At 39.4% G+C, this 14,783-nt stretch overlaps 2 protein-coding genes across 5 annotated transcripts in view; one reads left to right on the forward strand and one right to left on the reverse strand.

Moving 5' to 3' along the window:
• The window catches only part of CFAP69 (cilia and flagella associated protein 69), a 42,629-nt gene that overhangs the window by 7,668 nt on the left and 20,178 nt on the right, over positions 1–14,783 (reverse strand). For 3 of the 4 annotated variants that reach the window (XM_075746222.1, XM_075746226.1, XM_075746225.1), the window contains 5 exons: positions 13,840–13,916; positions 12,591–12,785; positions 11,538–11,624; positions 10,457–10,561; positions 7,223–8,376 (listed from right to left, as the gene is read on the reverse strand). In XM_075746222.1, the coding sequence (XP_075602337.1) occupies positions 8,200–8,376; positions 10,457–10,561; positions 11,538–11,624; positions 12,591–12,785; positions 13,840–13,916 (641 nt within the window). In that variant the 3' untranslated portion in view covers positions 7,223–8,199. Of the gene's footprint in view, positions 1–7,222; positions 8,377–10,456; positions 10,562–11,537; positions 11,625–12,590; positions 12,786–13,839; positions 13,917–14,783 lie in introns of those variants that run through there. The other variant, XM_075746224.1, reaches the window with a different exon arrangement.
• FAM237B (family with sequence similarity 237 member B) lies at positions 1,032–1,445 on the forward strand. The gene has a single exon (XM_075747200.1). The coding sequence runs from the start codon at positions 1,041–1,043 to the stop codon at positions 1,443–1,445; it is 405 nt and encodes a 134-aa protein (XP_075603315.1). The 5' UTR covers positions 1,032–1,040.

The raw sequence follows: 14,783 nt of genomic DNA on the forward strand, positions 1-14,783 counted from the left end.
GAATTGGCAAGGGGATTGGAAGCAGTGGGAATGAGCATGGCACCAGCAATTTGACACAGAATTGATTTAGGGCACCAAAATAAGGGGTACTATCTGAGAGTCTTGACTGTCATCTTCAGACTTCATCCTGTGTTAACTTGTCTGAGTTTTTTTGGTTAGTTTTCCCTTAATGTTTTCTCTTCCTCTGCACTTTATCTCGGTTGAAAGGACTGAGAAAAAAAAAAAATCAGGTGTTTTAGTCATGTTCTGTCTAAACCTGCTTCAAGTATACGGAATATGCATCACAGGAAACCTGCAGCTTTCCCAGAAGTAATACATGCATAATAATGACTTTATATTCTGTAGTATTTGAAGTCCTTGTTATGCCTCCAGTGTTATTACTCTTTCCATCTCCTGTTCTCCAGATAGTTTCTGTGTTTTCCATATATGCTAGAAATAATTGTGCCAAAAGTTTTGTTATTTTTCTAACATAAGCGAGAAAGCAATATACCTTTTTCTGGTCTTGCAACAGCTACTGAATGAGTTCATAACCTGCCTATGCTCACCCAATACAGTGTAGGGGTCTGGTTTACTGTTCCTTCCTTACCACCTCTCTGAGTTGGACTGGTGCATGAAAGACTGGCTATTTATAACTCTGTTACTTGTTTGCAATCATTTAAAATGGAATACCACTAGGATTCTTTCAGCATCTGCTATTAATCTGATTTTACTGATAATCTAAGCGCAGGAATTTAAAGGAGCTCAAGGAGCAGTTCTGACATAGGCTACGATCACATCAGACTTTCTGCTTCAGGTTTTCATGTTCTAAACAACATTAATAATTTCTAGGTGCAAACCTAGCTCCAGCGTTAGGATTTATTGACTGGTATTCATTCCATGGTTTGATAAGAAATATTGTTCTGTAAGAATAAAGTATTATGCAGAACCACAAAGCATAAATCATCTCTTGAGGTATCCTTGAAAGTTATGTGAGAATGAACTACATAATGGCAGAATCACTGTGATTTTTATACACTTTCTTTCAGGTATCTTCTTGGAATATGGAATTTGTATGGAAAAGAAGGTGGTATCTTCAGCTGGGCTGTATTTTGACACTGAATGTGGTTTATGCCAATCTAGACTATCCAAAAGAAACTCCTCCAAGCCTGGGTCAGATTGACCATCAGTGCTGGGAGGTGTCATCCCATGGGCTGGTGGAAATGAAGAAACTCAAGGTAGCAGATACGGTTATTGCTCTCTGGGATTTCATGATGTTCCTAAAGGAATCCCCTAAGCCCAAGCACAACGAACTCTTCAATGATTTAGCCCAGAACTTCTGGGATATGTATGTAGACTGTGTGCTCTCAAGATCCCATGGAATGGGCAGAAGACAATTAATGTCTCCCAAATACTCTTCCACATACTCACACAGAACTTTAGAAGGTAACTATAGGATACAGTGTTAGTCTGTTATGTACTAACATTAAACTGAACCACTGTTCCATTCTCATCCCTGATTGTTTAGACAACTCAGTATAGTCATTTCCAGTTTTCTGTCTCCACTTGTCAAAAGTATTTGCATCCTTGAATGGTAGCTGCTTTCACAACACGAGTCAACAGTAGTAAGAGTACTACATTTCTATACATAACAAAGTGTAAAAAAAAGTCAAGTATGCATGTGGGCGTGTGTGGAAAAGGATGCTGCATTCTCTGTTTATCACTGTGTGCATATAAATGCACGTTTTATGATACTAAAAGTTTGTACTTCAAACCGGTATTTAGACTTCAGTCTCAACTTTGGGGAATTGACCCTCTGTGCGAAGGGAAGCTCAAATCCCTGACGGCTTGAACCCTGTTCTTCCCATTAAAACTACTGACACATAACGCGATCTCATGGCCACTGTGAATCATTGAACAGTGACAAACTCTGGTCATAGTGGTCTGGGATGAGTCTGAACTGAGATCATATAGGTGATTGGCTTTATATCTTACCAACAAATCCTGGATCTGCGTGCTTCCTTCCTCCTCAGCAATAGACTTTTTTCTGACCTACCCAGTCAGATGTTTTAGGTTTCCAGACTGAACACGGAGATCTTTTCATCCTAGCATTCCTGACCACATTGCTTGGAAAATAACTATCTTTCTTTCATAATCTTGCAGGGTCCGCTTTCACCAACCCATTTTAGGCCACAAGGGGAGAAAATGAAGATACCTCAGCAAGGCGACATCAAAATGAAGGAGCACAAAAGCACAGCAGATATATACTGGAGATGTTTAGACAAATCCATTGGCATGGTTCAATGGGGGTTTTTCCCCTCTGTATGAAGTACTTAATCACTGCTAAACTCAGAAATATGCGAGCTCCCACATTGTCACTTTTGCTTTCCTGTCTTGCAATCTACCAAGGTCGCCTTTTTCCCATTGCATGTGTGAATGCTTTTGTGTTTTCAGTCAGCACTTTTGTTCTCTCAGGTAAGCTTGTAAGTCTGAACCAGTGTCGTATTTTTGTAGAGGCTCATCTTTTCCAACAATTATCTTTTTTAAAAGTTAATTTTGATGGAAACCCAATATATTTTTATACGTTAAGCAATGGAGAAAATGCCAACAAACATTTTATACAGTGTCTTGCACATACAATCAACTTTACTTTTAAGAATTGCAAAAAAGCGTGACATCAAGCTAAAGGGAAGGATTATGCTCATTGTAATGTCCTGTGCAGTCTAAACTTTGTATTTTATCACTGCTTAGTCTAGGCTATGGATTAATTAAAGTATTTTTCTATGCAGCAAGGTCTGTCTAGTAGTAATTTTCTTGCCTATTGACATGTTATTTGCAAAACCACTACCACATTACATTAAGAACAGTACTTTACACAAGACTGCTCTTTATTTACACAATCATACAGGTAAATAAGGTGATACAATCATCCCTGTCATAGCAGGCAACATCACAGTTGAGAAGAGACCCGTGCATCAAGTGGTTTGAAAGAGTGAGAGACTGGCTTGAGTACTGCTCAAGCATTATAAGAAACCATCCAGCATGGGTAAGCTAGTTCAGGGAGATTACCTGTCTAGTTAATCCATTTCTTCTGGGCACAGGGCCCCTCAAAACAAATGGGAACACTCAGAGATGCTGACTAGTTCTCTGCTTTACTCCTTGGGTGACACAACTTGTTCAGTCCCTGTTGTGTTCTAGCCTTTTATGGGACCCCAACTGGGTTTAATTATGGTAGGAAACAGTACTTACACACTAACAGGATATAAACCTTCATCGGCAACAAGAAATCCATCCCACATAATGCCTACCTCATATATAGTTCGTAAAATATCCAACAATTTTCATAGGTTTGCAAATGTTCATTTAGATAAATAATACTGAACTGCATCTTGTAAAATATTTCTCCTGCAGTATTCTGGAGAGAGTACAAAAGCAGTGGGAAATGTCTCTTACCTGTGAACATCACTGTAAGCTCCCGATACAAAAAATATTTTAAATGCACCTTTTCTTTTGAGCAAATAGAGGGAGTCATGACACACCCAAAGCCAGCAGTTTCAGGAATTGGTATGTCATGGTGAGCAGCTATTTGAGAGCCATCATCTAATCTGTTCCAGCAATAGCCAGTTTGTAAAGCTGTGTATTGTATTGCATTGGAACAGGCTCCCCAGAGAGGTGGTGGAGTCACCGTCCCTGGAGGTACTCAAAAAGCGTGTAGACATGGTGGTGTTGGGTTGACAGTTGGACTTGATGATCCTAGAGGTCTTTTCCAACCTTAAAGATTCTATGATTTGCAACAAATAAAGTGTTTTAACTGTCATAAACTGTCATAAATAAATTCCCCTTGTTCACACCTACAAATAAATTTATTCATCACCTACAGAAGTGTAAAACTGTAATAACATGTTAAAGGTAATGTTTCCTGTATTAGTGATCTTTTAATTGAATGCCAGAGCAAGGTATTTTGATGTTAAGGACAACAAGAAAAGCATCTATAGGTATGTTAGTGATAAAAGGAAGACAAGGCAAAATGTGGGTCCCCTCTGGAATGAAACAGGCAATCTGGTTACCCAGGATACGGAGAAGGCTGAGGTACTCAACGACTTCTTTGCCTCAGTCTTCACTGGCAAATCCTTGAGCCGCACTGCCCAGGTCACAGAAGGCAGGGACTGGGAGAATGCAGAACCACCCACTGTAAGAGAAGATCAGGTTCGAGAATATCTAAGGAACCTGAAGGTGCACAAGTCCATGGGACCTGGTGAGATGCATCTGCGGGTCCTGAGGGAACTGGCAGATGAAGTGGCCAGGCCACTCTCCATCATATTTGAGAAGTCCTGGCAGTCTGGTGAAGTTCCCACTGACTGGAAAAGGGGAAACATAACCCCCATTTTTAAGAAGGGTAAAAAGGAAGACCCAGGGAACTACAGGCTGGTCAGTCTCACCAGTGACAGCCAACATGGCTTCACTAAGGGCAAATCGTGCCTGACAAATCTGGTGGCCTTCTATGATGGGGTTACAGCATTGGTGGACAAGGGAAGAGCGACAGACGTCATCTACCTGGACTTGTGCAAAGCATTTGACACTGTCCCGCATGACATCCTTGTCTCTAAATTGGAGAGACATGGATTTGATGGATGGACCAGTTGATGGATAAGGAATTTGCTGCATGGTCACACTCAAAGAGTTGTGGTCAACAGCTCAATGTCCAAGTGGCGAACAGTGATGAGTGGTGTTCCTCAGGGGCTGGTACTGGGACTGGCACTGTTTTATGTCTTTGTTGGTGACATGGACAGTGGGATCGAGTGCACCCTCAGCAAGTTTGCAGACGACAGCAAGCTGTGTGGTGTGGTCGACACACTGGAGGGAAGGGATGCCATCCAGATGGACCTTGACAGGCTGGAGAGGTCGGCCTGTGCAAACTGCATGAAGTTCAACAAGGCCAAGTGCAAGGTCCTGCACATGGGTCGGCACAATCCCAAGCACAGCTACAGGCTGGGCGAGGAATGGATTGAAAGCAGCCCTGAGGAGAAGGACTTGGGGGTATTGATTGATGAGAAGCTCAACATGAGCCGGCAGTGTGTGCTTGCAGCCCAGAAAGCCAACTGTGTCCTGGGCTGCATCAAAAGAGGCGTGACCAGCAGGTCGAGGGAGGTGATCCTGCCCCTCTACTCCGCTCTGGTGAGACCCCACCTGGAGTACTGCGTCCAGCTCAGGGGGCCCCAGTACAGGAGAGACGTGGAGCTGTTGGAGCAAGTTCAGAGGAGGACCATGAAGCTGATCAGAGGGCTGGAGCACCTCTCCTATGAAGACAGGCTGAGAGAGTTGGGGTTGTTTTCGCCTGGAGAAAAGGCTCCGGGAGACCTTATAGCAGCCTTCCAGTGTAGTGGAAGTGTAGTGACAGGACAAGGGGTAATGGGTTTAAGCTGAAGGAGGGTCGATTTAGATGAGATGTTAGGAAGAAATTCTTTACTGTTAGAGTGTTGAGGCTCTGGAACAAGTTGCCCAGAGAGGTTGTAGATGCCCCCTCCCTGGAAGCGTTCAAGGCCAGGTTGGATGAGGCTTTGGGCAACGTGGTCTAGTGGAGGGTGTCCCTGCCCATGGCAGTTTGGAACTAGATGATCTTTAAGGTCCCTTCCAATCCAAACCATTCCATGATTCTATGATTTTATGCAGTTTTAAAAGTTCCCTCTTTCCTCAGACTGTAAGTCTTTGTTTTAATTTATAGGAGACAAAGGTGCTTAGCATCTACCATAATTGGCTCCCGAATGCTTGAAGTTTCTGCTACGGTCACCCTGCAGTGTCTGCCAAGGAGCAGGTGATTGTGACCAACATGAACACAGCACCATAAGCAGCAGCAGCAAAACAAATTCCAGGTGGACATTGACAGAGCCAGGAAAGCCAACTGGCTTCTCCTGGGGTGTCTCCAGGAGGGATTAGCAGTGAATGGGATTACTTTTTCCTCCAGCAGTATGCAGCACTCCCTCTCTCCATCCCCGGGGGACAGCAGGAAGAGGAAGCCCAGTTTTCTTGGGTTCCCCCTGACAGCCAGACCGTGGTCCATGGCTGGCTGGCAAAATCAAATTCTGTCTGTGCTGCAGTGAAGCCTTGTGTTCATATTCATTTATGAAGTATAAATGTAAGCATTTCGAGAAATTCTGTCCCCTTTCTTCTCCAGTCTTTATTACAACTAACAAGAGCATTTGCAGCTACTTGCCCGCAAGGTCAGGGTGCCTGTAGCAGCAGCACAATGCAGTTGGGGGAGGAATGCTGTGGGGCACTTTGTGCCTGATGTAAAGTTTTTACATAAGCATAAACTGATTTCCAGTTAAAAGATCTTTTATATCCATACCTTGGCTACGCTGTACGGCTGTAGCTTTTGCTACATTGGAGTGCTGTATGTTTTTTTGGAAAAAATGGGCCAGTGCCTTGCTGCCAGTAGTAATGAGTCACCCACACATTCACATATATGCAAGCACATAAAAAAACCCTCTAATTGTCACAGTCTTGGTTCTCCTAGTCAAATATTTATTGTTTGGTTTTAATTGTGAAAAGACAATGGAGAGTACTTTGTGTGGCTCCAGTCTGTATATATATTTTCACATTCTCTAAAAGAGTAGTAAAGCAGTACAGCTGCTGAAGAGTTGTCAGAGAAATATAAACATAAACAACTGAGCAAGACTTTACTTGACACAGAGGACTTTGGTTAGATAATCTCTATATACCCTAGCTTACCTTTTTTGCTGGCCGGCAAGGAATACACATGCAGGCTTGTTTGAGAAAACAAATTTTATGCAGATAATTTTGGGAAAAAAAATGTGATAATGAAATGAGATTATACTTAAAAATTATCAATTAGCAAAGGGCTAGCATAAAAATTAAATGAAGTTAGCACAGCTCGATTTCTCTAGCTTGAAGTACTAGATGACTGTCTTACTCCACAATGTAATGTTTAACAGACCTGCCCATAAGAAAATGCTTCTGATCTTTGGAAACTAAACATGTGGAGATTTCTCTAAAGTTTAGTACCGTTTCATATAGCTGGTTTGTTTTATTTCATTATTTTCTTCAGGTTCTCCTTTTTATAGAATTTAAGTAGACAATTTTTAAACAAAAATCTCTGCCTTAATTTTTAATGCCAGCACTGCTATGTCTTGTTACAGGGACAAACACATTTTGAAGAAACACTTATACACCCCCCCTCCCCCATCCCTCTTTCAGGAAGTAAAAAAGGGAGTTGGAAACTAAGTTCTACCTGTTTAGCTCAAATTTATTTCCATTTTTCAAGTTGGCATTTAACAAAGTGAAAGCTTGTACTTTTCTCAAAACGTTACTTAGAGGCAAAAATGACAGACTACGTGCCAGAGCTTGTATGTCACAGGACCCCTTGCAATGTCACAGCAATTTGTGCATCGCAATGGGTAGCAACTAGTTTTAAAATGAAGTAACAGCCTCAGGGAATCTTACTCTATTGTAATATAGCAAATTCTGGCTTTGCCCAAGTTAGGAAAGGAGACAATAGCTTAGAAACTCAGTCATCTACAAAAAGGTCTGCTGCTCATTAAGTTTGTGTCAGTATTGAGGCGCTAGGGTGGAAGAGCATGAGTTCTTATTAGAAACAATATGGGCAATAACCCAAGAAATATTTAGAATAGTAAGATCAGTTAAAGAGCCGTGAGAAACCCACGAAGAGCAGACATTCCAGCATGTCTTTCCAACAGGCTCAGAGAAACTGTTGGCACAAACTTCTCAGTGAGTCTTTAGAGGAAAACTGAGAGAAGTCAGAAGTCTTGATGCTAATGGTGACAATTCAAGAAACAAAATGGACTTAGACAAAACCCACGTTGGTACAGTATCCAGGAAAACGAAGAACTGAATTTGTTTATGTGAAGGTTCATCACCCTGCTCAAAAAAAGGAGATACTTTAACTGCAACGTGCGGAATGTGTCAACAAGAGATAAAAACCTAAATAGTGGACCTACTGATAGTAGATCAGGGTAACCTGACACTAGCACACAAAATTATTAAACTCAACATACCTTTGTACCATATGGTACAGGGTACTTTATTAATAAATCATCCCCATGTTTATATTAGTTAAGACAAAATATAACTTTACTCTCAACATATTCTATGCAATTCATCAAAGCATTACAAACAGATTTTATCTTGTATCTAAAATATACATACAGTTAACTAAAATATTAGAAGCACTGTTCAGAACACTATCTATTCTACTTGCACCAAATCTTTCTTGACTGAGTCCAACGTTTTAACTCTTTTGATCTTTTTTAAGGCTCCTTCACAAACAGAGGGCTTTCTAACAGCAAGGTCTGTAACAGCCAGTGGCCCTCCAATTAACTGAGGAGGTGTACTTTCAACAGTTACTAAGCGACCAGATCCAATCTGGAAAACAAAATAAATGCATTGCTTGACATTCATGTTAGCATTTGAAATGAGAGTTAAATCATGAACTGTCTTTCAAAAATATTATTCACTGGTCGAGATGCATGCTGAGGTTTCCGCAGTCCACTCAAACTATCCTTTATACTGAATTCACAAATTGTTCCCATCAATACACAGGAAAAGACAGAGTGTTTTTTCAGCAGGTACCTTTATGTACTCTGCTTTTCTGCCTTCATGTCTGATCTTATGAATAGAGGAAAAGAAAATCAAGCCTTTATTACCATACAAGTTTGTGCAATGTTATTTGGATTTGTATATAATATCAGCCACAGTTTTTGTCTTCAGAATTTCACTATACATTAACGCTTCAAAGAAAAAAAAGGGAACAGACCCTGTTTCTCTCAGAATGCAATTGTCTATAACTACTGCTCCAGGAAAACTCCAAGACTGAGAGAAACATACACTTTCTGGTCTCATCACTACTCTTTACACTGAATAAGTTAACGTCTTTGAATAAAAATCCCTGAGTGACACCTCTATCTTCCAACCATGACCTACTAAAACAAACAATATGTGACTCTTTGAGTGCACATGGCTCACATGTTTGATTACTTGACCTTGACTGGTCTGCAACAACCATCTTAGCTTAATTTTCATCTCTCTCTACTAAGGGTGTTTGGCAGTCAGGAGGGAAGATTTTTCTGTGAAAAAAATTGCCAGCCATATCTGTAATTTGTAATTCTTCTAACCAATGTACCCAAGGAATTTTATCCAATGTTGTTGATGTGTTTGTTTTCTTAATACACTTATTCTGTAAAATGGACTAACATTTTCCTTGGTTTTGTCTACAGTTGTTGAAATATTGATTACAGAACCATGAAGGTATTTTCTTCTTAAATCCTCTCCCTCCAAAGAAATTAATAATCTTGGCTTGAGGTCCAAGTCTTTAAAATAAAATCTAACAATGTATTTCTCTCTACTAACAATTTCCAGAATACTCATATTCATATCTAAATTTTTCAGATACTTTCTGCAAAGTATTGCTGATTAACAGTCTCACTGATATATGCAGGTAACTAAATAATTTTTCCAGCACACTTCATCCTGCCTTCACAGATGTGTCCCTCCATATCTTTCAGAAGTTTAGGGCAAAGATAATTTGATAAAAATCCTAGTCCAGCACTCTGAGACCATCCCCTTGCTTCCTGTTAAGCTCTTCCTTTCTTCCTCACATCAAACGTGAACTGCCTCTTTTCTTTTTCAGGATGCAGCCACCTTAGTTGTCATTACTCATTCACATCAGACAGCCCATGATAATACAATATCTTTTGTCTTTGTGCAAGTTTGAAAACAGCACCTCATGTTTTTTCATCCTTGTTTCTCCTTACATTAGGAGTAACTTATAAGCAACCAAGAAGCTATCCCTCCCCTAAAATACTCCTGAGCTGTGATACTTACACAGAAATCATCCAGCTAGCTCAAAAGCAGTTACTGGCTGGAGTGGAGATTCTCCCACATCTTACTTGTTTGTCAACATTCAACACTTAAATATGCTGTTTCACCCAAATAAGATCTTAGCAATGGCTTTTATTTTCTCACACTGCAATTAACTGACAGAAATGAGAAAAAAAATAAATCTTTTCTGCAGATGCAATGAGTGGCTTATCTGCAGATAGTCAGGAACACATTTACTGACAAAGGACATCTCTAGTGATGTGTTAGAGATTGCACAGATTTACTCAACAATAAATAAAGAAGGTCTTGACCTCAGCAAGGTGTTCATGAAAGGCTGTCCCACAAGAGGTACATGTCAAGTAGCATAGGGACCATCTTGCCCACACTTTTTACGAGTAATTTTCAGATCTGAATCTCATTCTGACCACCTATGTGTTGTCTGAGGATATGTCAGAAGGGGAAGTGGTACTTTGCAGGAGTAACAGATTCTTTCTTACATACTTGGATCTTGCCAACATAAACATTATTAAAGAAAGAGTAAGCAGCAGTACATATAGAGCCAGAATAAATGGCAAACCACTTACACATTAATGACAATAAACCAGTGTCATTGGGAATTACTTACTGTTGTACCGAGGCCTTTAATATCAGTAGAATGGACTGCTCCATTTTGAGTCTTTGATTTAGATCTGGAAGCCTCTATTGACTTTTCCTGAAGCCTTTTCGCTTTCTAAAGATCGTTAGAAAAAAAGGCAAAATTGTTTTCATCAGAATGAATGGTATCATTTGCACTTGTTATAAAATATAAAACAAAATGACAAAATAAATGAGGTGATAATTCTGTTGGCCTTTAATGGTAAGTACACTCCCTCTGGTTTGTGACTCTCTTTTATATTGGGGGCCTGAGAACAGAATAAATGGACATAGCTTCACATAGCCGAGGAGGGAATAATCCCTTGCTATGACCTGCAGGCTATATTCTTCCTAATGTAGAAACCATATGTGCTGTTAGCCTTCATCACCACAAGAGCACACTGCTGCCTCATGTTCAGCTCGTTGCTTCATATATAGCACACATCTACACAACCAGTCAGTCCCCAGGCTGTACTGATGAATGACCTTAATACATCCCAGACTTCACATTTTCTTTTCCTGAACTGCATGAGCTTTTGGGCAGCCTGTCCCTCCAGCTTGTCAAGGTCCTGCTGAATAGCAACCTAACCAGGACTCTTTTTTATGTTCTTTTGGAAAAGCACAAATACTGCTAAAAAAAACTCCTTTAATCATAAAGTATTTCCCATCTTGAAAGATGTCTGCTGTATTAAAAATAGGGAATTTAGTATTGAAAAAATAAAGAAAAGAATGACCAGACTTTTAGTTTCAACAATTTCAGGACAAATACACATATCCATATCCCCCCCCCCCCCCCCCCCAATTACAAGTGCATAAACAATGTGGATCCCTAATTTGTGACTGTAATCAGAACAGCAAATCATAGCATCACAGAAGAGCAGAAGAATCAAAAATTGCGTAGCTTTGTCAATACATCTTCTGGTTCATTCTTCGATGTCTGTGCAAATATAAAATTTACTGTAACTTCTACTTGAATATCCTCATAATTCATTAAGAAATGTATTTTGGGAACTTCCCAATTATTATAACTACACTGTGAACGTAAGTTTTGCTGCATCACTCAGATTTGTTACCTTCAATGCCTCGTAGTTTGATGTTCGAGTCAAGAAATTTTCCCAAGATTTATTTACCATTTCTCTCTGCTTATGGATAGCTTGAATCTGTAATATAAATGAGATTTACAAGATGCAACAGAATCCTATTCTCATGAGCTTTCCTGAATTCTTTGCTTGTGGTTTTGGATAGTATGTTCACCTATGCCCATCTTTTGTTACCTTAGCTCATCCCTCTCACTTGAGAGTGGATGATAATGTTGTAGCAATGTACTTGTCCTTTAAAGATTTCACTTATGCACTGCCTTTAAAAAAATAGGCTTATCTTCTCTGTTGCAAACACATTTTTCCCTCTTCCAACAGAGATTTTAGAAGAGCCCCAACTCTTTCAGGAATACCTTCCGTATATTCTCACTCTCAAATGCTGAATAACAGAGATGGAATCAGTTCTGGTGACAAAAGTGCAGACACCATAATGCATTACAATCCCTCAGTAACACTAGCATGAGATTTTAGACTGGACCAATTGATTTTACTTCTCAGAAAGCAGGAGAGAATAAGACAGTAGGTGAGCAAAAATGCCAAATGCTTGCCTTATAACCAAAGCTGGAAAATGTCTACACTTGCTCATTCTCAGCATGCTGGGAAGCACAAGCCCTACTTTGTGAAGTAATGAAGCTTTGTGAATATTCAGCCAAGGGAGCTTATAACAGAGGCTTATGTTTCATTTTAAGAAGCAGATGTAGTTGTAATAGGTACTTTAAATTGTTATTTGCTACAGATTAACACAGGTGCAACTCTTATAGTAACATAATGATCATTTCTCATTACATCGTTGCTGATGCATCACTGACAATACTTCATTTTTTCATATTACTGGCAAAATTATACAAATTGGAAGAACTGAGGTTAACCTGATTTAATTTAAAGTTAAAATTTTTCTACTGAGATTAAAATATCTTCAAGCACTGTATGCTTACAGAATTCTCAACATTATAAAATAGGAAAATCTTCACGTAAGTTGACAAAAAAGCTTTACATGGGCTATACTTGTTTAAATACTCCTTGTCTTACCTTTGTGTATGTTTTTTCCTCCTCTTGGATTTCTTTGTGATGTTGACTTTCAAGCACTTCAGTCTGCAGAGCAGCAACCATTCTTCCAGTATCTTCTGATATCTCTGAAATAACTTTCAAGGCTTCCTCATCCGACCCAACGGGCTTGAATTCTTCTTTTAGTTCTGCACACAGTTCACTCCAAACTTCTCCAACCTGCATGTAGAACACACGCCATACTATTTGATATTTGTATCTTTTTTTTTTCAGTTCCAATTATTCAAAATATATCAGAGCCACAATCTCTCTCCTTGTTGTTGTTTCACTTCCCAGAATTTTAATGCAAGGTTAGACTTCAGTAATGACATGCCAAATTCATTCATGATAATCCTCCCTAAGCCCTCCCAAGCCCAAGCTTGACTCCACAGAGCAGTAACAGGAATGCTGGTAACAACAGAAACTCAGAAGAAATACAGACAACTACAGGATACCAAATTAGAAGACTGAAGTTTTGTGTCCTATTGGCTGCTTCTTAAAATCTCAAATTGCGCACATTATCAGAGCAAATTATGAAATGAGACATAAACAAAGCTGGAATTATCAACTAAAGATCAAGTCTTGCTAGTTCCTGAACACTTCAAGCTCTCACAGACTTTTTTCCTAAGCAGAAAATTGGCATAAACTGAAGCATCTTTTGAGCAGGATGGCTCCCACAAAGCTTGTTATCCTGTTCTTTTTTCCTATAGGCACATCATTCTTAACTTTTGACAGTATGGATGTATACTGCATGTGGGGACAAAGATGGGAAAGCACAGAAAAACCTTTATCAGAAGGTGTATTTAATGTAATTTTTAATAGCAAACCGCTCCCTGCCCCTATACGGACCTTACTGCATAAAGAAGCAGTCCTACTCTCCAGATGTTCCCCAATTTCTTACTCCTATCCTGGTGCATTCCTGTTTCTTGAGCTGGCAAACAGTTAAAACTACTTTTTTCTGAGTTATTTTTAACTAGCATTGGTTTCTAGTCTTATTTTCTATGCAGTCACAAACGTTTGTAACAGTACAAAGGAAGAGTCTGGGCTGTGCTGCAATGATGGAGGTGGGATTGTTTCTTTTGATGGTAAATACTGGCTTACACTCTCTGTGAAACTATAGGTGACTTGTAACATAGGTGATAGCTTTTGAAGGGTTATTTGTTGTATCCTGAGATATACTTGCTATTTTTGCAAGCACAGACAGAATAATAATATTTTCTTCCCCAATACTCACTTTAAAGTCAATATAATGCTGTATGATAGCAAGTGTGACAAAATCCTTAGCAGATAAGCCAGGTAAGGTTTCAAAACCTAAAAGAATATGAATCATGTCAGTATAAACAGCATGATGAATTTATCTTTAAAATAACATTCTAAAAAAAGACACCATCTTATTTGTCATATAATCACATGCAAAATCTTCAGTCACTCTTCTAATCCTGAGCAGGCTTTTGGTGATAAAAAACCTGTTTTCGCCATAATAAATTCACTCTATACTAACTCTTTACTTATAAGTGGCTCCAGTGACCTTCCAATCACTTGGAAAGCCAGGATAGTACTGCATTAGCTACACTTTTGTGGTAAGGGTTTGATCTTCCCTTAGAGCAGACAAACAGTTGAGTCCACAGGTCACAGTTTCTAAAGAAGCAATTCAGCACAAATAGCTGTGAAGTAGCCAACAGAAGAATCATATAACAGGGTGTCCAGTACTTTGTTTCAAAGACGTGTAATGAGGGTGTCCTCTCTCTCATAGACTTGAGCCTTGAGCATAACACCTTGAGCATAATGATTCCATATTTTCAAAAATATGTTTACACTATGTGTAAAACAATAAGGTAGAGAAGTATGGTTGCCGAGATTATGCCTCACTTTTTGCATGCTGAATGTTAATTATACTTGATTTTTCAAAAAAACCATCCTGTATCTATATAGTCTATCAAATCTCATTCTTGACTTCATGATACCATCTGTGTGGTAACTGGGAATGTAGCATCTATCTATTAGAGTATAATTGCATCATGCTTTGAAGTTAAGAAATACCATAAAGATCAATTAACACTGGTTTTCTAGATCACTGTGTTACAGGCTGTTATGAAGCATGACTACAGTAAGAGGAAGATGCTGAGAAAAGACTGTAAAATTCTTCCCTTTTTTTATTATCTTTCATGTCATTTCAGT

This window comes from Balearica regulorum, chromosome 2 (assembly GCF_011004875.1).
Source record: "Balearica regulorum gibbericeps isolate bBalReg1 chromosome 2, bBalReg1.pri, whole genome shotgun sequence".
Lineage (NCBI taxonomy): Eukaryota > Metazoa > Chordata > Aves > Gruiformes > Gruidae > Balearica > Balearica regulorum.